We start from the raw sequence: 26,448 nt of genomic DNA, 5'->3' as shown, positions 1-26,448 counted from the left end.
ACAAAAACCAAGAATAAAAACAACGGTCAAAGAGATCGTTTGATGGAAGAATCCACTACAGTTTTACACTGGCCCTTCTTTCTGCACCAGGTAAAGGCGGGTCCCGTCTTTCTCCACCTATGCTCAAAGTATTTTGTGTATACATTTTTAAAGCAAGAAATGGCAACAAAACACCTACCCTCGCAATGTCCATTTCATATCGCGTCGTTGCGCAATGTCATTTCGTTTTGTGTGTTTCGACAGTTTTATTTATTTTTTGGACGGTTGAGATTCGTTTCGCAAAAGTAAACTGTTTGGAATTTTTAACATTTTAAATTGTTGACATTCTGAAGCGTCATACCCCTCCAGCATCCCGATTGGTTGTGTTCACTCCAACATTTATTAAACTAGACACAAATACAATTGTATAACATTTTAGATTTTTTGTAGTTTTAAGACGATAGTGCACCAGGTGATTTTATAGTATGAATCTTTATTTGTATACAACATATCACAGTTTGAGCATTACAAAGAAAATACCACAGTCAATCCCAATGTTATAATAAAACATACCAATACAACATATATAAAAGACTATTATTTACATAAATACGGAGTTGCAGTGGTTAGTTTTAAAAAAAAAAAACAACACACACAATAAAACAAAATAATAAAAAATAAAAAAAACTGGCTTCTTATCTTCAGGTCCAGACCGGAAACATCACACGCCTTGCAGAGGTTTTTTAAGCTCTGACCTTGTTGCAGTCTTCCCATATCTCATAGCTAATGAAACGGTACAAGTGTGGTGCTGGAGACTGGCTGTTGCAGTCTTTATTTGCTACAGCATATCATGTGGCTAAAGTGCAGTCATTGGTGCCAGCGTGTTTATTTCCAGTCTCTTTGGAGAAAATATTTTAATTCCAATTAGTCCTCCTATCTAATCACATGAGGTTAATGTCCGACGGTCATCCTAGAAACATAAAATAAAAAGAGAATTACATCATCACAGCACACACAATTGTCCACAATTGTCCTTGCCCTCCCCTATCAAATATGTATATTTGTGCTGCTAACCAGTTATACTGAAGTTGGGCTCCTTAGCAACAGGACCCAATCAGGGCGCTACCCTCCCTGCTGCAGTGAGCGACGTGGACGACGAAGAGGGCAATGATTTCACGCTTACCCTTCTCTCCCTTTGTTTAAACCTCACAGAAACGGGACGCTTCTTCTCGTAAATATCCTGCAGGCGAGTGATCAGGAATTTCTTGTCCTCTCCCTCCTGAAACAATAAGCACATTGCTTTAGTCCGACATTATTCCAGGATCCATATGCTAACATCCAAATACGTATTTGTTCAGTAGGGAAAATAAATCCTGGCTGTGACAACTAAAACTAGCTTTTATTATACCCTGTTTTAGAGTTAAAATCACCAGGATTTTTTGAAAATGAAATATTTTATTGTTATTTTTTGAAAATGTGATTTTAATACAGAAGTACAGTAAATTTGTGCAAAAAATATTGTGCAAAAATAATTATATATATACCATTGTGTATAGGAGTGTGTATAACATAGATGTCCTATTAGCAGTAAGGCTGTATCTAACTTGTAGGTTAAAAATATACGCCTTGAAAGTGAAGCACAGCGTATGGTATCCAGTTCTTACAAGTAAGATGTTATTCAATCTTGTGGAACTACTCACATTATCAATTTGCTCTTGTAACAAAGAGATTATTTTCCTCTGTCCATCCACAACCTGCGTGTGGAAATAGATCACAATTCTACAATATAATGGGGAGAAGAAGACAAAAGCACAAGTTACTGTAAAGTTTGACATTTTAAAAAGGTGTTTATAACGCCTACAACGGCACATCAGACGTGTCAGTGTGTGGATAAGAAGCGCTGTGTGACATTTAAAAGAGTGATATTAAGCAGGTTTGCCTGTAATATTTTAAGAGGACATTGGACCTTTAAAATGAACACACCACCAAAAGTCAAATACTCTTGTATTTTCAACCACTTTGGTTTGCATGGTTATTTAGAATAAATAGGAGTAAACATATTAATGTGTGTAGTTTTTTAACTTGACTTTAGTGTAATTGTAATTACTGCACCAATTGTAATTAAACAAAATGACATTGTAATTGCAATTTCAGCAAAAAATGCTGCTGTAATTGTAACTGTCTGCTGGGAACACCCCAGACTCCAATCCTATCCCTTCAGTACTCACAAGAGGACGCCGGCAGCAGCGAACAGGAAGAAGGGGTTCTCCACCAGGTACTTATGAATCCAGGTGAACCAGGAGAAATTGGAATTCATTTCCTCCAGCTGTTGAACCCAGATCTTCCCCGACTCGAACATGGTGTTCAGCGTCCTGAAGGGCCCGCACCCCTGTGAGGGCTTTATTCTGCACAGCGGAGAAAGTAGCAGGCCGTCAGAAAAGCTACGCTCGTGCCTGCATTAAAAAGACTAAGCGCCAGGAAATCTGCACACCTGGATTGTCTCTTGAGTGGTCATTATAAAAATACTGGCAGTAGAACTGTAAATAATATACAAGATTATGCAGATTGCTAGAATTCCATAACAATACATACATTTTTAATCAAATAAATTTACACACGTATACTATGCTATTTCCCAGAGAGGAATTCCTGTTGAAATACATATTTTAATTTCAAACTTGAAGAAAAATATTGATAAGCTTAAAAAAAAAAAAAAAACACCTCCCTGTTTTAATTAGTGGAATGCAAAACATTAAAAGCTAATTATTAAAAGAGTGAGCTTTCAGAGTATCAATTCATTTTCTTCTTCATTAAGCATATTTAATTAGCTAAAAACTTACGTCCAAATGGTGTAGGTGACAGCCACGGCTGCCCCTAGGAATGATGGGAAGCACAGGAGGGTGATGAAGATGGTGGTCATCTGACTGGCTCTCCAAGGCTTGCTGGGAGCCTGGCAGTTCATCATCAGGCTGGTCTGGGATGGAAAAGGTTAATTGAGTTATGTGGGCTCTATTTCAACAGAAAGCAAACCTTGTCCAGTTTCTTTATACAATGCCTGTACCCTATCTTGCAAAGACCTGTTGCCAGCTAAGGGTTTTGAGCTAAAAACAGAGTTTTTAAATCTGGTTTACTCAGGGATGAAGCATTGATCCATTCCTGCTTTTACTATCTTTAAGAAGACTCACCTGAGCTTCTTACCTATACACTCGGGCTAATCAAGCTTGTATTAAAACCTGGAATGGGGGAAACTGCTATGCAATAGGAGTCTTATTTCTATCCCTATTCCTGCTTTGAGAAGCTAGCAACAAAAAAAAAGCTTAAGAATGAACAGTTCAGCACATAAGAATGAATGAAAACAGCGTGCCTGTATACCAAGCAAAAATCAATCTAATTTACTTACCCTTTTAATGTAAAACAATAGAACCAGTTTAATAATCTGGATAGCAGGAAGCAATGGTGAGAACAGCACTCCTAGCCTGAAGACAAAAGGAAAGTAATACATTAAAAGAGAGGGAGAGAGTCTGTATTAATGTTTTTGTTTTTATTTCATTTTGCTGTACTCCTCTGGTAAGGTTAAGGGAGTTTCAGCTCCCGAGCACTGAATAGACCACGATGGTGAACAGGTAGTTCAGAAGTCTGTTTGAAGCTTGGACTGTTCTTTACCAGGCGAGAGTCTGTCCGTATATTAGCTCCAGCACGTTCCTGGCGATATCAAACACAGGCTTCCTTTTCCTCTTGAGCACTTTCTGAGAAAATAACCTGGGGGGTCAAAGAGAGGTTTCAACAGTTTGAACCAAGTAAACTAAAAAAATTTTAAAAAAGAACTGTGCAACTTTCAAACTTAAAACAGCAGCAGTAGTCTACCTAGCTATCTGCCATGCATTGTTTATTAATTATTTTTCTTCATTATGCTCTATGGTTTAGTATATTTAAAAATTGGATTTTATTTTGTGCACTGGACTTCTTTATCCTGCTACCCAAATGACTGCAGTAAACAAAAAAACAAGAACAAATTACTCTTTAACCACTTAGCCATTTATTGTTAGCACGGTTTACCCTTCTAGAAAGCTTAAAGTGGCACAGCATACCTCCAGACAAACTCCCCGAAGATGGTGTCCAGAACTGTAAAGATGAAATCCATCAGCAAGAAGCGATACAGCTCCTGACCCACAAAGGTCTCCCAGCACTCCAGTCCCCCCTGAGAGAGAACCAAGGCTTCAGTATAGCATTTTCACTGCTCCCCTCAACACTGTGCAGTTAAACTTTTTATATCAAATAAAAAATGGCTTGCACTTATTGGAGCCCACCCCCCCACATGGCATTTAATTCTTAAAACTCTTGTGCCACCCTGCTTATGGAAACTGGGGGGCAGGATTTCCTCTGCAAGGGCGCTTTGTCTACAAAACAGAGCTTAATCCCTTAATCAAGTTTTTCAAATATTGGAAAGAAACTTACAGTAGAGCCATTCTGCCTAACCCGTTTTGATAGAGTCACATGGCCACTGATGGTCGTTCCTAGCCAGTGGTAACACAGGACTCCCAGCACAGACATCTTCAGCAGCAAGTTCCTGCAGACACCAAAAGTGACACTCATTTCTGTTAGCGGTCAACCCAAACTCACATATATCAACTAGATATAGATAGATAGATAGAGATAGATAGATAGATAAATTAAAATATAATTATCAAGATAATGTGATATCTTGTAACAATTGTAAGTCGCCCTGGATAAGGGCGTCTGCTAATAAATAAATAAATAAATAAATAAAAATAATAAATAGCCCTGCCAGTTCCCACCTGCAGATGGCAACGTAGGCCGATGTGCTGGGTGCATCGTACTGTTCCATCCACGCGACCGCGTTGAAGAGGCCTGGCATAAGCAGGTTCACTGTGGACACCACCACCGGCAGGGCCAGCAGGCTTGCCTCTACGTGGATCAGGGTCTCGTTACGAGACACTCTCATGGTCAGGTCCTGCAAAGAACACGCCCGCTACTGAAAGGCATGCTTTGTGTGCAAATTTCTGGTAATATTTAAAATAACCTGTGAAAGACCCTATTACCCTGTGACTGATGTGCTGGTGTGTTGCCTGTCTGAAATTCTTTGCTAATTGTAATTTTTTTAAATAAATAGCACTAAATAAATTAGCCCTACTTGACACGCTACAGCATGCTGTGTGGTTAACCAAAGCATACAGTTGCTTTGCAGATACAGATCTTAACAGTGTTGGAGGAAAACAAGTGTGAAAAGATGGTTTGAAAATGTGCATATAAAGTGTAAAACTGTAAATCATGCTGCTAGTTAGTTCAGTACAGTACAGAACAAAGGGCAACATTTCTGTGACCCTGACAATTGCTGTACATCAATAAGACCACCAGCCTGACAGGGAGGAAGGGAGGGTCTGATGTTGCCATGGAACACAGCTCTGTTATCTTGCCAATGACTTCACACTAGTAGGAATTCCTGAACCACTGCAGTGACTGTTCTTCACAATCTTAACTCAGATTCCTGCGTGGGGCCGATTGAGGAGGATTGCCATGGGACTGACAGGCTTGTGTTGTTTAGCAAGCACACAGAGAGAGAGAGAGAGAGAGAGAGAGAGAGAGAGAGAGAGAGAGAGAGAGAGAGAGAGAGAGAGAGAGAGAGAGAGAGAGAGAGAGAGAGAGAGAGACACAGAGAGAGAGAGACTCACTCCCAAAAAACAACTGTTTAAATAGATATGAATGGTAAAACAGCCCCACCTATAAAGCTGGTATGTAAACTAGGACTGTTATGCAAATCTTTCTTTCAAGCAGGTGTTAAGTGGAGAATTAAATGAACCTAAAAATGCCTTTGCCATGCCCACTGGCCTTGCACCCTGTACCTTGTGCATGTATGTGGAGAAGTAGTAGACACCCATGGCACACGCCACGGTGCTCCCCAGAGACATGGCCCAGGCCAGCAAGTGCACCGTCATCCTTGCCAGCTTCTGAAGCAGAGTCTGCTGTCCTGATGCCCGAGCCAGCTCAGACAGCAACTCCTATGGGAACAGAGGGGTGAAAGGGGGTGGGTCAGTAAAACAGTGCAACTCCCACACACACACGCACGTGGGTGAAAGGGGACGGGTCAGTAAAGCAGTGCAACTCCCACGCACGCACGCACGCACACACACACACACACACACACATCCTGGAGTCTTGATCTCTCAGGACCTGAAATGCAAAGAAGTTAACATTAACAGCTTGTTCGACGGTTTCTAGAAAGAAAAAGCAGTTTTGTTTGTTTTTTAAACAGAGTTATAAATGCATGAAATAGCCTACCAGGTGACATAGTAGGATCTAGAACAGGACTTCAATTAGTCCACCCCCGCCCCCAGTAGGGGATAATGGTGTGCCAACAATGGACGAGCCTTGCTGGGCAGAATGGCTGTTTCTCATTTACAGACTTTTCTTTTGTTCTTATTTTCTTACACTTGTTGGTTTAGATTAGACTTCTGAAATCTCCACCCTGGACCCTAGGACTAAGTTCTTAATGCCACTCTCTCCAACACTGTAATGCATTTAAAATTAAAATTACACAAGTACTGGAGAGGCACACATGGAATTAGAATATGAAACCATATATAACTGAAATTGCACTTTGGATGCAAACACTGCAACACCACTCTGTGATCCAAATATAATGTACACAGACTCTGAGCCCACATCTGGTTTCTGTGGAGTCCAGGAATCCATGCCATTCACACTCAGGCATGTTTCAGTGCTGGGGAGGGGGTACCTTCATCTGTGTGCAGATATTCTCACACTGGAGTTTCACAGAGCTCTTCTTAATCACTTTGAAGTCCCAGGAACAGAACATTTTCATGGCGAGGTCCCCGTGAGGGTTGTCAATGCGGTAGCTCTGCCCGAAGGACTTGGACATGCTAGAAATAAAATGTTGGTCAAGTCAGAAATGCAACACGCTTTCCAAAAGACAGTAAGACACAGATACTGGAGGGGGTTTTGTTAGAAGAGGCGGTCAATGGGGCTCCCGAGTGGCGCATCCAGTAAAGGCACTCGCTAGAGTGCAGGATGCGCCCTACAGTCTGGACGTTGCGAGTTCGAGAGGACGGGAGCTCCCAGGGGACGGTGCACAATTGGCCGAGCGTCGCCCAGGGGGAGGGAGGGTTAGGTCGGCCAGGGTGTCCTCGGCTCACCAAGCACCAGCGACCCCTGTAGTCTGGCCGGGCGCCTGCGGGCTTGCTTGTAAGCTGCCCGAGAGCTGCGTTGTCCTCCGACGCTGTAGCTCTTGGGTGGCTGCATGGTGAGTCCGCAGTGTGAAAAAAAGGGGTCGGCTGACGGCACACGCTTCGGAGGACAGTGTGTGTTCGTCTTCGCCCTCCCGAGTCAGCGCAGGGGTGGTAGCAGTGAGATGAGCATAATAAAATAATTGGCCATTCCAAATTGGGAGAAAATAATAAAAATAATTGGCAACGACTGAATTTATAAAAAAAAAAAATTTAAAAAAGGAAAGAAGAGGCAGTCAGAAAGCCCTGTACTGGACGGAAGGCTAGTGGTACAATGTTATTTATTTCAGAAGTTCTTGGGAACAAAAGGGTCTTCTTTCCTGCCATTTTTACACAGGACTAGAAGTCGTTTTTTTGTTGCAAAATATATTCTGAGATTTCTGATTCTAGGATGTCCAATTCAGGGATGGAAATAAGACTCCTATTGCAAAACAAATATAGGCCCCCAGTGTTAGACATGGTGTTTGAATGGTGCAGCCCAGCCCCTGCAAACCTGCAGTAAGTCCCTTACCTGTAGACCAGGATGATGCAGGTGATGAAGAAGGAGACCCCGATGGTAAAGAAGTACGCGAGAGGAATGTTGTAGGGCATGCGGGGGTGAGTGTCCAAGCTGTTCTGGCCCACGGCGCACCCCGAGCCATTGAGAGCCGGACCGCAGCCGTTCACAGTGGAGTTGGTGTAGTAACCATAGTACATGACCGTGTCTGTGAAATAGCCCTGTGAGGAATCCCAGAGAGTCAGGGAGGTTCTGACCAATATGTATTATACAATGGAAAGGACTGCACCGTTCATTTAAATGGGCTATGTGCCACAGGTCTCTTTAAACATATTTAGGAGTTATTTTTAATTTCAAAATGACCTCAGCGCCACACACACACACACAGTTGTGCCATATTGCTTAATTTGCAAACAGCTAAAAGGACTTGATAATCCTTATATTGTCGCATTCCTCTCCATCCTGGGCTAGATCAAGCCAATCTCAATCCCTGTGTAATTTGTAATTAATCGCAATTACACTGTAAATGAAATTAACCCTTAGCACATCTGCGTAAGTGCAGTTGTAATTGTACCATATAACTGATCAGTTACAGTTCAATTACACACCTTTCCAAGATTAATCACTCAGTTCCATGCTGTATTTTACATTGATTGATCCTTATTCTCGTATTTTCAACCACTTTTAGTGACCCCATTTGTTTGAAAAAATAAAATCTAGTATGTTTGTGTATTTGTGCCTGTGATTATTGCTGGGTTATTTCGAATAAATAGCAGTGAACATGTCAATGTGTGTAGCTGTTGGTGTTACTTTTTAGTATAATTGGAATTAGAATTCTAATCACTGCAGCATAATTGTACTTGTAATTGAACTAAATATCACTGCAATTTTAATCTGAGCAAACCATGCTGCTTTCATTGTAATAGTTGGAATAACAGCCCTGGTGAGAGAGGGGAGAGGCGTGACTTACAGCCCCAGTGAGCAGTTCCAGCCCCTGGAAGGGGGCACGGTGGGTCTGGTTGCTGGGCGGGTGGGCTGCCTGCGGGACGGCGAGGAAGAAGACGTTGACGAGGAGGAGGAAGACGTTGAAGAGCAGCAGCGTCTTGAGGAAGACGAAGTAGGAGAGGACGCCGGTGCCGAAGCGCCCGCTCACCTTCTTCAGTTCCACGTGCCACAGCTGCAGAGAGTGCAGGAAGGAGAGCAAGCCGTACCAGCTGTGACGAAAACCCTGCAGAGAGAGAGAGAGAGATACACCCAGAACTTCAATACGCCTCCGGAATTCAGAGAGATACACCCGGAACTTCAACATGTCTCCGGAATTCAGAAAGATACACCCGGAACTTCCAACACGCCTCTGGAATTCAGAGATACACCCGGAACTTCAACACGCCTCCAGAATTCAGAGAGATACAACCGGAACTTCAACATGCCTCCGGAATTCAGCAGCAGAACCAGAGGAAACCAAGTCAAGCAGACAAACATTCTGGCTAGGGCACCCTACTGTCCACTATAATGGAGGGCTGCTGACCTCATTTAAAAAAATAAATGTTTTTAAGTAACTTACTGTTCTTGGTATATAGCTGTCTGCTTGGAGAAATTATAGTCATGCAATTCAGGCAGTCAAACAAGTAAAGCTATTTCAGTGTGGAAATGAACAGGATTCTGGGACACTGCATTGCTAAGTGTGTATTGGAGTATACTTACGATGATGAGGTAATACTTGAGCTGACTGCAGCAGGGTATCTGGTTCTTGGAGTGGGGAAACCCCTTCGAATTGCAGGCATGTCTGGGGGAGAAAATACACAAATCTCTTCACAGCACCATACAGCCACTATTCACGATACACACTAACACACAAAGATACAAACATGCTGCACAGCATGAGTACCAACAATGTAAACACATTCCATCAGTCATCACAGATGACGAATAATCTTGGATTACCTAATGATACCCTCTGCTGGACAGTCCTAGACTATTGCTAATGAGGAGATTACCTCCACAAGCATCCTGCACTGTGAAACAAGGCACTGAAAAGACGTTCTGCACTCCAGTCTGTTACCTCAGATTCTTCTTCTCCAGCAGGCTGAGGGGCATGGTTTTCAGCATGCGCCCCCTATCGCTCACAGAGAGGTTCTGTAGGTTGTCGATCAGGTGTTTTCTATTTTCTGATAATGCATAAAAGGACATAGAAAATGGTCATCTGCAGGAGGGTTAAAGAAAAGGGCTTACTACCAGGAGGTCCCCGGTTCTAATCCCTGTTCAGCCACTGCCTCACTGTGTGTGACCCTGAGCAAGTCACTTAACCTCCTTATGCTCTGTCCTTCAGATGAGAATTAAACCGAGTTCCTATTGTAAGTGACTCTGCAGCAGCAGTTCTTGATGCATACTTCACACCCTAGTCTCTAAGTTACTTTGGATAAGAGTCTGCTAAATGACCAAATTATTAATAATAATAATAATAATAATAATAATAATAATAATAATAATAATAATAATAATAATAATAATAATAACAACTAGAACTGCCAGGCAGTTGTATGGCTTCCAAGCTCAGTACCAGTTGGACATTTTGGCAAGCTGTAACATTGCAGCACAAGTGTTTCAATTCAAAATACTGCATTAGTTCATTATCTCACAATGCTTTATAACTTTAAACACCATAGTAACTGTGACCCTGTCTACACACTGTAAGGCGTTATAAGCTAAATTTACATTTAACCTTAAGGAGAGGTCAAAGGTCACGATCAAGGTAATTTTCAAATACAGCATATATGTGTTCCTTTTTGTGTTCCATAGTAACCATAACCCGGTGTGCACTGTATGGAGTTATAAGCTAGTCTTACATTTGACCAATGATTTTGAAAGGTTTTTAAAGAAATGTGTCAGGTGGCCATATTGGGTTACGCACAAACATTTTTGAAAAAGTCAATTGCTTTGACACAGGGATGACGCTTGTCAACTTTGGAGTTAATCAAATAAACCATTTTTCAACTGAAGCAGTTTTAAATTTAAGAAGAAAATGTAGGTCTGGCGGCCATCTTGTCAAGAACACCATTTTTCCCCTGTTTGAATTCCATTGTCCCCAGGATGATGCCTACCAAGTTAAGAGTTAGTTGGTTAAACAGATTGGAAACAGCAGTTTGATGTTTGGGACGCATTTTGCCGAATTTGGTGGCAGCCTTTTTGATTGAAAAATTTATCGCAGCAACTTCTGCTTCACAAACTTGAAGCGGGTTTGGTTGCTAATGGTGTAAAGAAATGCGTCAGGCGTGTTACACCGCGTGCGAACAGGAGCAGTTTAAAGTTTTGAGTGGAAAAACGACAATAATAAAAGAAAATAAAGCTAAGAGCTTAGAATTTAGGTTTGTAGAGTCCTTAAAACCTTTTTTTTCTCACTTGACAGATATTAACTTTAAATCAATGTCGTAGTGGCAATAGGCAATAACAGCAAGTTGGAAAAAGGATATATTACTATATTCTCTCTCTCTGGTATCTTTTCAGTTTTGACACTTCCCGTTTCTACTGAATTCTGTAGCAACACACTATTGCAATACTACCTAGCTTCCTAGTTAAACAATAAAAAGCAAAAGCTACAGTAAAGGCTTCACTGCATTGGGTTTGCAGTGACATCTCACTTCCCTAGGTATTAATTGGGGGAAGTCAGAGATATTTTTGCATTAAGCTATGTGGATTTCTCTCCAATAACCCACAAAACAAAAACAATACAAACCAGATCATAGTCCTGGTTCTATACATTGTTAAGGTGCCAATGTTACAAAACCAAGTAGTAAATGATAGGCTTTTTGAAGAAAGAAGAGAAAATAAATAAAAACACTGCAAATTTTGCACTGGAACAAACGCTCCAGATATCTGTCCCTTAATATTCCTGGTGCACTGACCTTCCTCTGCTACTGCCTCTGGGTCTGTCTCCACTCGGTATCCACAGATACTGGGCCGGGCGGAGCGGGACAGGTCCCGGATGGAGGGCCTGCTTCGTCGACGTCGCAGTTTCATCGTGCGGTTGTAGTACTGCGAGATGATTGCTCCGCGATTGCGGCCTGGAGACGAGAAAATTAAAAATTAAAAAGCAAAAATCAGAGTTTATCACCTCGTGATCGCCACTGACAGACTAAGAGCTCTGTGGGTGAAATTTCACAGAGCAACACGTTACCACGGCAACCAAAGGTTTTTTATTTGTATTTATTTAACCAGGAGATTTAAGACTGAGGCCTTGTTTACAAGGGTGTGCAGTAAACCAAGAATTAACAATACATACCAATATCATTACTGCATTTGGGGTAAATATATATATTTGTTAAAAGAAAGAAAGTAGATGAACACACGACAGATCACTATGAACGCAGACTCACTCACCAATGGTACGGCTCGGCATGGCTGACAGCACTCTCAGGGTGACGGGGGAGAAATTTTCACTCAGCAGCGGCTCCAATTCCTGTCTCTCCTCCCTGTGCAGCGGAGATGACAGGAAGGCTGGGTTTTCTGAGGGACACAAAGCAGAGGCGGTTTAATACCCAGAACCCTCAGGGGCGTACTGGGAAAAAAAGAAAAAAAAAGACTTATTTATTTCTCCGGAAACGTGCTTCAAAACAGGGCAGCTAACGTTGATGCATCTTATTGAAAAACCTTAGTACGAAGGAATTAAATCTAAAAATAAACCAGCCCCCTCCCTTCCATCCTGTACCTCTCCCCCTTCCACCCATTTCTTTCATCTCGAAGACCTCAGACCCATCCTGGCTGTGGCTCTGCTCCTCGATCAGCTCACTGAAGGAGTCGTGGACGATGTTCTCATCATATGGAGAGAAGTCCAGGGCTCTGTACAGACAGGGAGAGAGGGAGAGTCAAGACAATACTTCCATTAGAGGCCTTTTTAACATCACTTAGATGGACACAACTTCTGATAGCTAGCAGCGATGGCTTTATCAGGAGCTACCCAATAACCTGGCAAGCAAGCATTAAAACAGAAGTGTTGACAGAACAAACGTGCTACTTCGACACAGTACTATTGATTATGCAGCACACGGACTGCAATACTGTTCAAGGAATTTATATTTATCCTCTACTGCGCTGTACAAGCGGTCTGGGGTATTTGTGAGGGGCCTGTGGAGGTTTAGAATACACTGCAACACATACTGCACACTGCTTAAAAAATGGAACCTTTGTATTTTCAGCAATGCTGCACTTAATTAGAAGAGACAATTACTACACTTCTCGGATGTCGAACAAGGACAGCACTGAGATCTGCTGGTTTAGATTAACAGACAGATTTAGGAAACAGCCTATAAAAGGTGGTCAAGATATAGAGCACTGTAATAAAAGGCAGGGGAGTGAACTCAGGAGGCCATGCTTACATCACAGGAAATGAGTCAAGCTATATGTCTCTGAACTGAAGAAAACAATAAGAGTGTGCAGGCATGAATAACTCTCATGAGACAAGCAGTCACACTGCAGATCAACACTAACTGATGACTGGTAATGCAACACAATGCTATAGTTCCATAAAGAGAAATGTTATATAGAGAAAAAACAGCATATGTGCTATATCCTGTTCTGAACCCTGATATTGAACATTAAATGTTAAATACTGATTTAAATATTTTATACAAAACAATACTCTTTTACCACACTATGGTATTTTTTTGCACTTTTACTATGGTTATACTATACATTTACCATAGTTTACCCTGGTTTACTTTGTTTTGTTAATATGCTTTACCATATCTCTGTACTTTACAATGCTTCCCTATGCTTTACCAGACCTCTTTGTGCTTTACAATGCTTCCCTATGCTTTACCATACCTCTGTGCTTTACAATGCTTCCCTATGCTTTACCAGACCTCTGTGCTTTACAATGCTTCCCTATGCTTTACCATACCTCTGTGCTTTACAATGCTTCCCTATGCTTTACCATACCTCTCTGTGCTTTACAATGCTTCCCTATGCTTTACCATACCTCTGTGCTTTACAATGCTTACCTATGCTTTACCAGACCTCTCTGTGCTTTACAATGCTTACCTATGCTTTACAATGCTTCCCTATGCTTTACCATGCTTTCACTGTGCTTTACTGCACTTTGCTATGCTTTTACTATGGGAGACATTTAGACAATTAAGCTGTGATCTGAACTGTGACCTGAACACAGAAACAGCAGTTTAATAAGACATACCTGAGCTTGTTACCTATACACTGGGGCGAATCAAGCTCATATTAAAACCATGAATGGAGTACACTGCTATGCAACAGGAGTCTTATTTCCATCTCTGAACTGTGAACTCACTGCTGCCCCTCCTCAGCTTCTGGGAGATCGAGGTGAAACTTGACGCTCTGGGCCATCTCCGTCAATCGGTCCGTCTTGCTCTCTACGACCTTTCGAGTGACCTCCCTCCCTGTTGTCTTGCTGGATGGCAGAGGTATCAGACAGGCAGTTTTACCCAATCAGCACCCTCCCTCGCTCCTGTCATGTTTCCCGTTACCTTAAAGGAAAACAATCAGACATGTGCTGGCATTTAAAAACTGTGGAGTAAGCAGGGAACACAGGCTAGATGAACCTGGGCAATTCTAACATCACTAGCCAAATAGAATTGCTCTGGTGTTATGTACAAATGCTTAGATCTTAAACTTAAAAATATCACACATGTCAGTGAGTGTTAATGATACTCTGCTTATTAATAAGTGCAGTTTAAAACAATGAAAACTCTATTCTGACTCAGACCACGCTCTTTCTGGTGCAGACGTGTATAAACACAGATGATCTAATGCAGGGGTTCCCAAACTTTACCTGAGGCCCACCTGTTCAGCTGCATTAGGCACTGCGGCCCACTATTAGCACTCCTTGGGGAAATGTCAAATTCAAAACATTTTATATGTTTAAACCTGTAACATTATAAATAAACTGTCTTTTATTCATTTGAATAAATATTGTGAAAGATGGAAATCACATAGAATATGCACAGAGTGAAAATATTTTTTTAGTAAATAAAATAAATTGCAAAAACTAAACAGACGTTTTTATCAGACCTTTAAATTAGGTAGCTTTGTATAATTGGAAATGTTAGAAATGCAGTTATTTTTCTTGGTTATCAAACAAGAAAGTACATGATTCTTATTATTCCCATTCATAAATCTCTGAACAGGAATCACTTTTGAGTAAAACCAGTACAACGTGCACAAAAACATAACTCTTGAATCCTAATTTCTGAACATTGTGGAACTAAAATGCCCTGCCGTTACCTCTCATGCTGCAGACGAATGCGCACAATACAGAAGGAAACGAGAGCCTTGCAGAAGTTGCTCCCGTCGACCCCCTTTGGGCCGCAGACCACAGTTTGGGAACCCCTGATCTAATGTAATAAAAGACATGTGGGGGTCTCCAATAAATCTAAACCGTGGACATTCTCACACCAAGCCTGCCTTTTTACTTACTTTTAAGGAGACAAAAATAGACTCACGTACACTGCTAGAGAGGCTGGTTGTGTTGAAGTCCCCTTGTTTTACATTTTAAACAACAGCGGTATTCAGATTAGCTGAATAGACCCTATGATCTCATCCTTTGTTCCCAACCCACACCCACCCCCTGAAACCTGCTTGCCACGATGTCACTGTAGAAATTATATAACCAGGGAGCAGCTAGTATTTGCAGCAACAAAATGATACAAAATGCAGTACACAGAGGCCCAGCAAGCTCAGTATGTATTAATAACTGCAAGGATGGCAATAAAACTCCCATTGCAAAGCAGTTTGATCCATTCTTGGTTTTACTATGAGATTAATTAGACACACCTGAGCTTGTTGCCTATAAACTGGGACTAATCAAGCTCATATTAAAACCTGGAATGGGTGAAACTGCTACACAATAGGAGTCTTATTTCCATCCCTGGACAGTCTACGATTGGTTGTCACTCTGCACCCCTCTGATTTTCTGTGTCCCCTAATGCAGTTCTTGACAATGAATCAAAACCTGCAACATTCATGACTGAAATAACCAAATTATATTACAAAATGAGAACTGCCGATCCCAAGATAAGATGCACCTAGTCTGTGCATTCCTGATAAACACGTAACAATAGATGTTCAGTAAAGTGTCCTTATATTAACATTCACAACCAATCTGTCTCAATAAGAAGTCTACCATTGAGCCACAAACTGAAACAATAAAAGCTCTGTATTTTAGATCCGTTCGAGGGTGGAGTCTCATTTGACAACATTAAGGTTTTAGGTCTACAGTGATCTAAATGGAAAATTCATATAAATACAATCTGCTCTCCAAGGACCCTCTTCAGCCCCCACCCACATCCCTTGGAAAGTTGCCCGCCCCCCCTGCTTCACACAGCCTTGTTAACCCTACACGTCATCATCACCATCAAGAAGACTACAGCTCGGTTTTCATGGACTGCAACTTAGTGCTATGCTTAGTTTCTTAGTGCCTGCGTTTGGGTTTCAAACTAACTGGATCCGAACAGTACGAGATAAGGAACTGAAAGCCAAAGCAACGAAGGCATGTACAGTAAGTATATAGTTGAGACAACTGGTTTTGTCAAAGCACAGAAACAGTGCATCTCTCAGTATGCACAGGAAAGGAAGCAAGTCTCCTACTGAATAGCTGTTACCATTCCAGGTTTTACTACAAGCTTGATTAGCCACAGTGTACAGGTAGCAAGCTCAGGTGTGTCTTATTAAATGGATCAAACTGTTATGCAATCAGAGTCTAATTACCATGCCTGACACATCACAATTAAGCCCACAATGACCAGCATGCTTCATTTATGCCAAATACCTCCACATCCTTTTATGTAATACATTGCCCTTGTAGAGCCACACTGCCATGTAATTTATATGCATATCATACCAGCTAGCCCATGCCTGATTGGCATTTAGTCCAGTATTCCAGCACTGCACTCTAAATGGCCAGACAGGGACAGCCCAGCTTAATACGGCAATGCAAAAAAAAAAAAAGGATTGGCGGGTAATGAAAGCTGGAAGAGGTATTGGATTTCCAATGTAACGCTTAGCTTCTCAGAAGAAAAGCATCCATCTCCACATAAGAACTTCTGGCTTGTTGTCTTAGATCCAGTCTGTACTACATGAGTGAAGGATATTATCTGCATGCAGTTTGCAGATATTTGACAGCGCTGATGAGTTACAAAAGCAAGACAAGTCTAATACCTCTTGATCAGTCAGGAAATAAGCTGGCTGGATTGCAACATTTCCACAGTGCAATTTACAAAACAAAACCACGATGATTCAATTACCGACCCCTTGCAGGGTCCCAGTGTAATTAACCAGCCAATCAAATATCCTCAATGCAGAGGGTTATTACAGGGCAATAAAGACAGCTGCAATTATTTTTTCTGTCTACACACTTTCAAGGAGTATAAAAAACTACAAAAGAAGCCTTGTACTCTGTTTCAGTCTATACTAATTTTTTATTTATATAATATGTGGATAGTACTAATAATAGCAGCATGGCAAAAAATTAAAAAAAATTACAAGCCAACACATCTTGTGCAGGACGTCTCTTACTGTATAACAAATGTCACCTCATGCAGTTTGGGTTAGGGAACCAAAAATCTGAACGCTTCTGTCTGCTCAGACTGCAAGAACCGACATCTCTTACAATGCAAGACACTTTCCCTTAAATTATTTCATTTAAATTAGACATCCCTGTTAATGGAACATGCAATATAAAAATGAATATAACACTATGTAACAAATTTTTGTTCCTGGGTAGTAAGTGTTATTTCTTAATTGCTTATGCCTCAAAAAGTATAGAAAAGGGCTATTATTCCCCACAAATTTTGCTTTTGTGACCAGGACAGTGATATTTTGAAATTTACCTATTTCCAATGAGAAAACGGGCGAATTTGTGTCTTTTCGTTCACATAAAGTCAGAAAAAAACAACATATGAATCCAAATTAACATGTATTTATACTAAAGTAATACAAAAATGACTACAAAAGATTTAGAAGCGAGTAGTTTTTCGAGATTTATGATTATACTGTAAATCACTTTCACGAATCAGCCCCCAAATGTAGTCTCCCATCATGTTCTCGTTATACTGTCCTTGGTAGCGGCGTTCAAAGTCCAGTATATCCTGGTGGAAGCGCTCGCCTTGCTCCTCCGAGTACGCTCCCATGTTCTGTTGTGCCGTAGTTCTTCACCAGAGTCTCAACCAGCTCCACATAGTTTTCGGCCTTGTGATTGCCCAGGAAGCCACGAACCACTGCGACAAAGCTGTTCCATGCCGCTTTCTCCTTACTAGTGAGCTTCTTGGGGAATTCATTGCACTCCAGGATCTTCTTTATCTGTGGTCCAATGAAGACACCGGCTTTGACCTTTGCCTCAGACAGCTTAGGGAAGAAGTCTTGAAGGTACTTGAAGGCTGCCGACTCCTTATCTAGAGCTCTGACAAATTGTTTCATAAGGCCCAATTTGATGTGCAGTGGTGGCATCAGCACCTTCCGGGGGTCCACCAGTGGCTCCCACTTGACGTTGTTCCTCCCCACAGAGAACTCGGTCCGCTGTGGCCAGTCCCGCCTGTGGTAGTGCGCCTTGGTGTCCCTGCTGTCCCAAAGGCAATTTCCTTGATGCTCATCTTGATAAATTCAAGGAGAACATGGGAGCGTACTCGGAGGAGCAAGGCGAGCACTTCCACCAGGATATACTGGACTTTGAACGCCGATACCAAGGACAGTATAATGAGAACATGATGGGAGACTACATTTGGGGGCTGATTCGTGAAAGTGATTTACAGTATAATCGTAAATCTCGAAAAACTACTCGCTTCTAAATCTTTTGTAGTCATTTTTGTATTACTTTAGTATAAATACATGTTAATTTCGATTCATATGTTGTTTTTTTCTGACTATGTGAACGAAAAGACACATTCGCCCGTTTTCTCATTGGAAATAGGTAAATTTCAAAATATCACTGTCCTGATCACAAAAGCAAAGTTTGTGGGGAATAATAGCCATTTTCTATACTTTTGAGGCATAAACAATTAGGAAATAACACTTACTACCCAGGAACAAAAAAAAAAAAAAAAATTTGTTACACGGTGTAATTTAAGAGCGAAAGGAACGATTAAACCATAATTTTTGAATCCTTATCAATCAAACCAGTCCCAGCTTATTACAGCATGGTGGGCACCAGTGCTCCGCAAAACGTATTAACTGAATATAAAGCACAGAAACAAAGTTTGTACTCAGGTACTAAACATAAAAAGTGCTGTATGTTCTACACACAGGGTGATACAGAATACGATGTCTTGGAATCCTTGAGAAATCCTTCATTATTGTGGTGCCAGGCGCCGGCCAATTGCCTGCCTCCACCAGAGCTCTTGTTTTAAATTCATCCGGATGCTGAGTTTGCTGGGAAATAAACTCCTGACCTCCCTAAAGCAATCATGCGACCCACAAAGACCAGGAACATGCACAGTGGGAACACTTCCAAGAAGTGCCTGCTCATCCATTTCAGTGGAGAATGCAGTGGAAACCATCGAGTGTGTGTTTATTTTGCACGGAATAGCCTCTTAGGGCTTTTCACAATGGTTTGTTGCTAAACCTTCCAAACAGAGTTCACTTGGAAACGAACTCTGGAGGAAAAGAACTCTGTTCCTTTAATATTCTGAACCATATGCATCTCAGTGCATAAGAACAGGGTTCACTTCAGAAAAATGTTGAAGTGAACGGAGTCCTTTTGAACCAGCTGTGCTTCCACATTGCACTGAAACAAATGAGCCAAACCCAGTCCTCCCTATCTCCTCCAACCCCAACCCCAACCCCAACCCCCAAACCCAACCTCAAGGACTGAGAGCCCCTCTTGAGAAGGACTCAGTTTGATTAGATTAAAACTAACTCAGAAAGGGGCTGTGTTCTTTTGGACCATTCACATATAGTTCCAAAAGGAACCGAATCGCACTATGGACTGTATCGGGTCACCAGGACTGGTGCTAACCGGGCTTACCTGATAAACAATACTCTCTTGCTGGACTGGAAGGGCAACGAACAACCCTGCATGCTATCCTGGATGCTTGTCTAGTTAAATGGTGGGCCAGATAGGGCAGTTTTGAACAGAAAACATTGGACTCTTCCAGCACTAACTAACTTTGCAAAAAAAAAAAAAAAAAAAAACCTCACCATAACTGCCTAAATAGTTCCAGTCATATGGAAAGAAGTCATACAAATAGCATATGATGGCATACCCAAAACCTGCTGCACACACACACCAGTCACATTAAATCAACGTGTGCATTTGGAGACTCTTGAAAGTGAAAAGACCGTTTCCCATTTACATTTCCTGTCTAAACAAACAATCCGTCTGCGTCCAACCCCTTCCTTTGCTAGGTCGCTGCACAGGCAGCCATCTCCTGTTTTGCAAACACGTTACATTACACAGTTTACAGGATGATGTACTCTAGTTTGTGTAGGTATGACATTTTCCACATAAACAAAACGCGTGTAGTTATTGAATAAAGTCTGAAACGAGCACGAGAGAGTTAACAAGGCTATTAGTATTTTACTCCAGTACGACTGTACCCTGTGTGTAGTCCACCTAGTCGAAAATCACGCGCTTTTCAAATTCAATGCAAGTGGTCATTTATTCTGCATTTACAATGACGACTTGGTTTCCAATTAAATATATTTGGTTGACTATCTATCATTGCAGCCTAGCCCCTGGGCTGTTTTTAAACACACTTGAATATGTGCACAGTCCAACAAGTCCTATAGTTATTCTTAACACGCATGCACTACTTTTGCACAATTAAACAATAAAAACGGCTTGTAATAATAATACAAAATATGTACAAAAGCATATTTTCCACTTTCATATCACAATGGCTTTTGTTTGTTTGGGGTATTCAACTATGCAAAACAAAAAATAATAACTGTGACAACAAAGCAAGAAGTGTATATATATATATATATATATATATATATATATATATATATATATATATATATATATATATAACCGCAGTGTACAATATTGAAGGCATATGAATTTTTTTTTTTTTAAATGTACACAAAAAATTTAAGATTATTTTCAGGAACATTGTTTACTATTCTTAAACAGCTGAAGGGCTTTTGCTATATATAGATATATAGATAGATAGATTATGTACAAGCCTCCGACTGTCTTTGTACTCACCCCAAACTCCCCAAGAAACTTTTCACAACCTGTTTTCTTCTCCGCCGCTTCTTTGCAATAGGACTTTTAATACTTTAAACAATGGTAACCACTGAGACATGTACTATTTTCGGGGGTGGGGGCACATATTTTGTCATTCCGCTGTTTTTAGTTGTATCGGTTTAAAACAAAAACGATTAAATAAACAATTTAAAAAAATGTTCGATACGTATTGTATTAAAAACCCTTGTGTGGGTTTCTAAACGTGACGCTTATAAACACCTTCCGCAGGATTTGTAGTTACCCCTCTCCCCCTTCAAAACGTGTCCAGACATAAATGGTACAATCCTATTCAGTGCTAACTTAATAGCGTGCCGTCCCGACCTATCTTGTATGGAAGTGTGGTATTTTGTGTTAAGTGTAGGTCGCCACATTTAAAATATGCCAAAATGTGCCATTATAATTCAATTATAGTTTCCTTATTAACTGTAAATAATGTACTTAAAGGATCCTATGAAACGTTAAACCTGTAACACGTTTTACGGGCAGCAGTGTGGAGTAGTGGTTAGGGCTCTTGACCGGAGGGTCATGGGTTCAATCCCCGGTAGGGACACTGCTGCTGTACCCTTCAGCAAGGTACTTTACCTAGATTGCTCCAGTAAAAACCCAACTGTATAAATGGGTAATTCTATGTAAAAATAATGTGTAAAAAATAATGCAATTGTATGTAAAAAAAAAAAAAAAGTGTTATCTTGTAACAATTGTAAGTCGCCCTGGATAAGGGTGTCTGCTAAGAAATAAATAAAATAATTATGTCTAATTGAAGAAAAAAAAAAAGTATTTATAAATTGTTATGGCTTTTGTATTGTCTCTTTAAAAATGGCTTTGTTTTTAAATGTTGTTTCTAATGTATATATTTTAATGTATCTTAATGTAATGGTTTTATTTTATTTTAATATTTCATTTATTTTGTTAATGTCATTTTAATGTAAAGCTATGTACAGCGCTTTGAGATGTTTTTTTCAGGAAAAGGCGCTATATAAAAATATAACTGATTGATTGATTTAGGCCTAGACCATGTAAGAGTTAATATACTGTAATAGTCGCAATTACGTGTCAGTCTTACTTTTTAAATATGTAGCTTGTCCATTTCATATCTTCTTTTATTAAAAAAAAACAGATCACTGTGACCTACAACGTTATAATAATAATAATAATAATAATAATAATAATAATAATAATAATAATAATAGCACTGTAAACAAGTCGTCAGGTTTTCGTCAACACTACCATCTGCCTTATCTGAGGCACACCCTGGCATTTTATTGAATAAGATTATTTTTGTTTCAGCGTTTCCTTTCGCTTCAACTTTTCAGTTTCTTTCAGTAAACACTGTTCACATCATTGAATGTTTGAAGTTATGACTGCATCACAGAAAACTTCCTACTGGCTGTTTCCATAATTAAGTTTATCATGATAGTTCATACTTAAATAAGGTCTATAGGGCATTACATATAGACTGTGTGTATGTGTTATGCAGTATCTAAACCAACCAGGGATCTTTCTGTGATTCTCTGAACACCAAGGTTATAAATACTGGGTAGCATTCAGAAAAAAAGAAGCACCGAAACGTAAACTGTATTACATTTTAATCTGTTAACAATCGTTACAAGTAAACACTTCATTTGTATTCACTGAAAACGCGCTGAACATTTTTTTAAACATTGGACTATTGCAACATATCGGAACACTCTCTGATGTTAGTCAACTATAAACATTTTTTAAAGAAACCAAACTTTGAAAAGTTGGAAAAGATATTATACATGTAATTGTTACTACCGTGTATATATATATATACTCAGAATAAATTGTATTTAGTTAAGTGTCTTCTTACCTTCTGTAAAATGCCGTTCTCAGCACAGGACGTACAAGTCGAGTTTTTTTTTTTCCTTTCAGAAAAACGTAGAAAGATTACTCACTTATTGCTCTCCCTGCCACAGCCTACCTGGCAGGTAACTTTGCGGTGTATTCTGGGAAATGTAGTTGAACCCCTTTATAAGAACTACACTGTGACGTTCTGAAGCTCAAAATGTCATAGTGACCACAACAAGATATGGCGACTGATTTTAATGTTATACTTTAACTATATCAATATCTATTTACTGTTTAGGGCAAGAAAGTGGTACATCATCAAAATGTGGTACGCGTACCTGTTTAACGCCAGAAAATGGTACGCTGTCAATACTGTCATTAACTACTGTACAAATCACTATGAACAAGACAGTGTAGTTCAACCATAAAATCGTATATTATAACCCAACTTGTTGCGCATCAGTTAAAGTCACATAAATTTGCTGAATTGTGAAAAAACAAGATATTAAAAATAACTTTAAGAGCCAAATTCAGTAGGCCAACATCATACCACATTCAGACAGACGTTTCCTTGATTTCTAAGCTGAAATCATTTCCACATGCTCGGGGGCAGGGGCAGTTCACGGTGTACCACTTACTAAAGCGTACCACAAAATAACACCACACGGTTCTATAAAATTGCATTTACACACACACACACAAAACAAACAAAAACATTTGAGTGAATGAAAGCTTGTTGCATTTATTGAATCTAATAAATCGTATCAATTCCCTCGATTAGCATGTCGAAATATGTGTTTCAGCTACATCGATCAGTGAAAGGAAAATGTGTGACAAATGAAAACTAATTTCATTGTAATACCAGTCTAACCTTTTATAGCCAAGCAGGTTTCTATGCTTCACTGTTTCTCCCAAATCTTGTATCACCCGCGGCGTATATTCTTAGAAACCTCATCCTCCACTGAATGCGAAGTCTCAGTTTAATGGAAACTTTTGTGCTACTTTTTTATTTCCTTAAAAAAATCCTTTAAAAAAAGTTTTACTTCATAATTAAAATAACAATAGGCCTGGCTTCTGTTCTTCAGTTCAAAATCACTCTAGTCAAGCTGCAACCATGATACTGTGATGTTTCTAGTTTTTTTAAAATATAAGTACAACGCCGGAGAAAAAACAAAAAACTCTCAGCACCATAAGTAATGTCAAAAAAAGCTTAACATGGTTAGCGCCCTTAAAGAGGGTGAAAAAATAACCACTTTCATTAGATCCTAGCAGGGCAGATGCCCTTAATTGTATACCAGATAAATTACTTACTACTGTAAAATAAATGATTTTTATTCTTCTACTTTACATTTCTGTTAGTTTCAAAATGTTTTAAAGAGATATTAGCAGCTGTGTGTGTGTTTATTTACAGTGTGTCATTTCTCTCTGTGAATTCATTTTGCACTATAATTGATATATTGATATTAATAACTTATTTTGTCGGACACATTGGACAGCACATAAAAAAGAAGAAGAGTTTGGTACCTTTTCTAAATGAAATTCCGTAATAGTTAATTAACTACAAAAGTAAAAGAATCAATCAATTTTCATAAATTCAGAATCAGGTCAGTTTGGCCTTTAAAACTAGGGCAAGACCTTTTCAGAGAGCTTTAACACCTCTCTGTCTTTACCTCAGTCTGTCATAAAAAAAACAAAACATGATTTCAATATGAGTGTACAAATCTCATAGCTGATTCATTTGTTCCATAAAGTCCTTTAGCTTCAGGAAGTAGGCAGTCTTATCTTCTAGGGTGTTGTAATTTAAAAACAGCACCATGAATGCATGAGTGAGGCTGTGCTGATGTGTCTATGCGAGCAGTCAAGCAGATAACAGGAAAGAGAGGCCTACGTATTGCAGCTATGTACGTTCAAGTCAAGTCTCTGCTTGCACAGTACAGAGGTCGATACCTTTCCTTTTAATATTCAGCTTGTACCACCACTGCTACAAAGCAACCTGTAATCCTCTCCAGCACCCCAAAGAGCTGAAGCCACCTTTGGGTGTGTAGTGTGGCGTAGTGGTTAGGGCTCTGGACTCGTGACCGGAGAGTTGTGGGTTCAATCCCTGGTAGGGGACACTGCTGCTGTACCCTTGAGCAAGGTACTTTACCTAAATTGCACCAGTAAAAACCCAACTGTATAAATGGGTAATTGTATGTAAAAATAATGTGATATCTTGTAACAATTGTAAGTCGCCCTGGATAAGGGCGTCTGCTAAGAAAATAATAATAATATTCTAGTATAATAATCCGAGGACTTGGCATCAGGACTGGGCTGTGTGAGGAACTTTTGCCTGACCAGCCAGTACCTGGGGGACCCCTGTGTCTGCTGGTTTTCATTCCAGCTGAGTTCTCAATTACTTAATCAAACCCTTAATTGAACTAATAATGTGCTCCATTATTTTTAATTGTTCTAAAATTTGCCGATTTCAAGTTACTTATAAAATTGTATAGTTAACTTGAAATCTCCAGCTGTTTAAAACAATTAAAAAGGTCAAATTAAGCTAATGAATAGTTCAATTGAGGGTTCGATTAAATAACTGAGAACTGGGTTGGAATGAAAACCAGCAGACAAGGGGTCCCCCAGGACCAGGGTTGGGAAACACTGCTAGTCCGTTAGGGTGTGGTTCAGATAAAAGCAGGTTCTACTATACTGTCCTTGTGTTTGAAAGAGTCTAATCTGAAATCAACAGCTGCAATTGGGACAAGAACAGCTGGCTGGCAAGAGCAGCACAGAGCATTATAGTGACGGACAGGTGTGTGGTGATATCACAAGGCTCTGATTCAACCTCTCCTGCCAACCACCATTACCAACCAACACAACTCGCATTCAGATCATGTGATCACTGGCAGTAGACCTCAAATCAGTGGTAGACAACACTTCAGCAAGAGACAGCCTCTAAGCAGTGAGACAGCCTCAGGGCCCATCGGGCATAAGGCTGAGACCGGCAGACTCATGTCACGTGTGTTCAAGCTTGTGTCACCCCACACAGTATCTGAGCAACAACCAGAGCAGAGGAACCATAAAGAGAAACACTTACTGTCTGTGATCTAGAGGCATCCCAACATACTCCCTTCACCCTGAGAAGTCACACTCATCAGTATATGTCAGTAGGATGCTGTGTTCATAAATACTGCAGCTTCTGTTTCAGTGAGGAAGCGATGGTGTACTCTTGGTTTCCTGTCATGTGACATACCAATCTGCAATAACCTGGCTGAATGCGTTAATGCAGCTTTGTTATGGACCATCACAGGATTGATTGATATCAGCATGGTACTCACTCAAGATATTACTCATAAGGGCGAGGACATGATCATTAGTCTCTTAGTCTTTTACTACTAAATTGCAAGTATAGATCTATGAAATGTCACAGAAGGCAGCGATTGACACCAGTGATCCTCACTACAGTATGTTCGCACCGTTTTCCCATGTTTTTTTCCTATGACTATGCATTTACCATACTTTACCATGGCTTACCTTGCTTTTAATGTTGCTTTACCATACCTTGCTGGGCTATACAATGCCCAGTGCCATGATTTCACTATGATTTATTACGCTTTGCTACGCTTTTACAGGGTGGGGAGGCTTTTATAGGGGGAGTTGTAAAAACATACATCATGGAACGCATTTACTTCTCCTCCACTATAAGGAACAAA

General features: G+C 40.2%; 1 protein-coding gene across 3 annotated transcripts; it reads right to left on the bottom strand.

The window, feature by feature from the left end:
* Window positions 1-452: 452 nt before the first annotated feature.
* Window positions 453-25,856, bottom strand: LOC117424073 (transmembrane channel-like protein 6). 3 transcript variants are annotated; one of them, XM_034040109.3, is made up of 21 exons: window positions 25,833-25,856; window positions 14,036-14,231; window positions 12,443-12,573; window positions 12,115-12,240; window positions 11,640-11,798; window positions 9,800-9,905; window positions 9,442-9,523; window positions 8,708-8,965; window positions 7,753-7,958; window positions 6,734-6,878; window positions 5,841-5,996; window positions 4,776-4,951; window positions 4,435-4,546; window positions 4,068-4,177; window positions 3,643-3,738; window positions 3,380-3,455; window positions 2,820-2,953; window positions 2,208-2,384; window positions 1,680-1,758; window positions 1,163-1,258; window positions 453-949 (listed from the first exon to the last, which is right to left on the bottom strand). In XM_034040109.3, the coding sequence occupies exons 2-21, from the start codon at window positions 14,089-14,091 to the stop codon at window positions 917-919; spliced, it is 2,514 nt and encodes an 837-aa protein (XP_033896000.1). In that variant the 5' UTR covers window positions 14,092-14,231; window positions 25,833-25,856; the 3' UTR covers window positions 453-916. The 3 variants fall into 3 exon arrangements, with proteins under 3 accessions (XP_033896000.1, XP_033896001.1, XP_033895998.1); XM_034040110.3 differs by lacking the exon at window positions 25,833-25,856 and adding an exon at window positions 22,779-22,891; XM_034040107.3 differs by lacking the exon at window positions 25,833-25,856 and adding an exon at window positions 20,906-21,164.
* Between the last annotated feature and the right edge of the window lie 592 nt (window positions 25,857-26,448).

The sequence above is a fragment of the Acipenser ruthenus genome, chromosome 19, assembly GCF_902713425.1.
Source record: "Acipenser ruthenus chromosome 19, fAciRut3.2 maternal haplotype, whole genome shotgun sequence".
NCBI classification, from domain to species: domain Eukaryota; kingdom Metazoa; phylum Chordata; class Actinopteri; order Acipenseriformes; family Acipenseridae; genus Acipenser; species Acipenser ruthenus.
The sequence above is the reverse complement of the archived record's forward strand: the minus strand, read 5'-3'. Positions and strand labels throughout refer to the sequence as shown.

What these genes read in the sequence shown, in the direction of transcription:
- LOC117424073 (XM_034040109.3), bottom strand. Translation starts at nt 14,091, where the DNA reads ATGGCCCAGAGCGTCAAGTTTCACCTCGATCTCCCAGAAGCTGAGGAG. An exon ending in AATGGGTGGAAGGGGGAGAG is followed by an intron (nt 12,241 to 12,442) that starts GTACAGGATGGA and finishes TGTGTCCCTCAG; the next exon opens with AAAACCCAGCCTTCCTGTCA. An exon ending in GCCTACGTTGCCATCTGCAG is followed by an intron (nt 4,547 to 4,775) that starts GTGGGAACTGGC and finishes TGGTGTCTGCAG; the next exon opens with GAACTTGCTGCTGAAGATGT.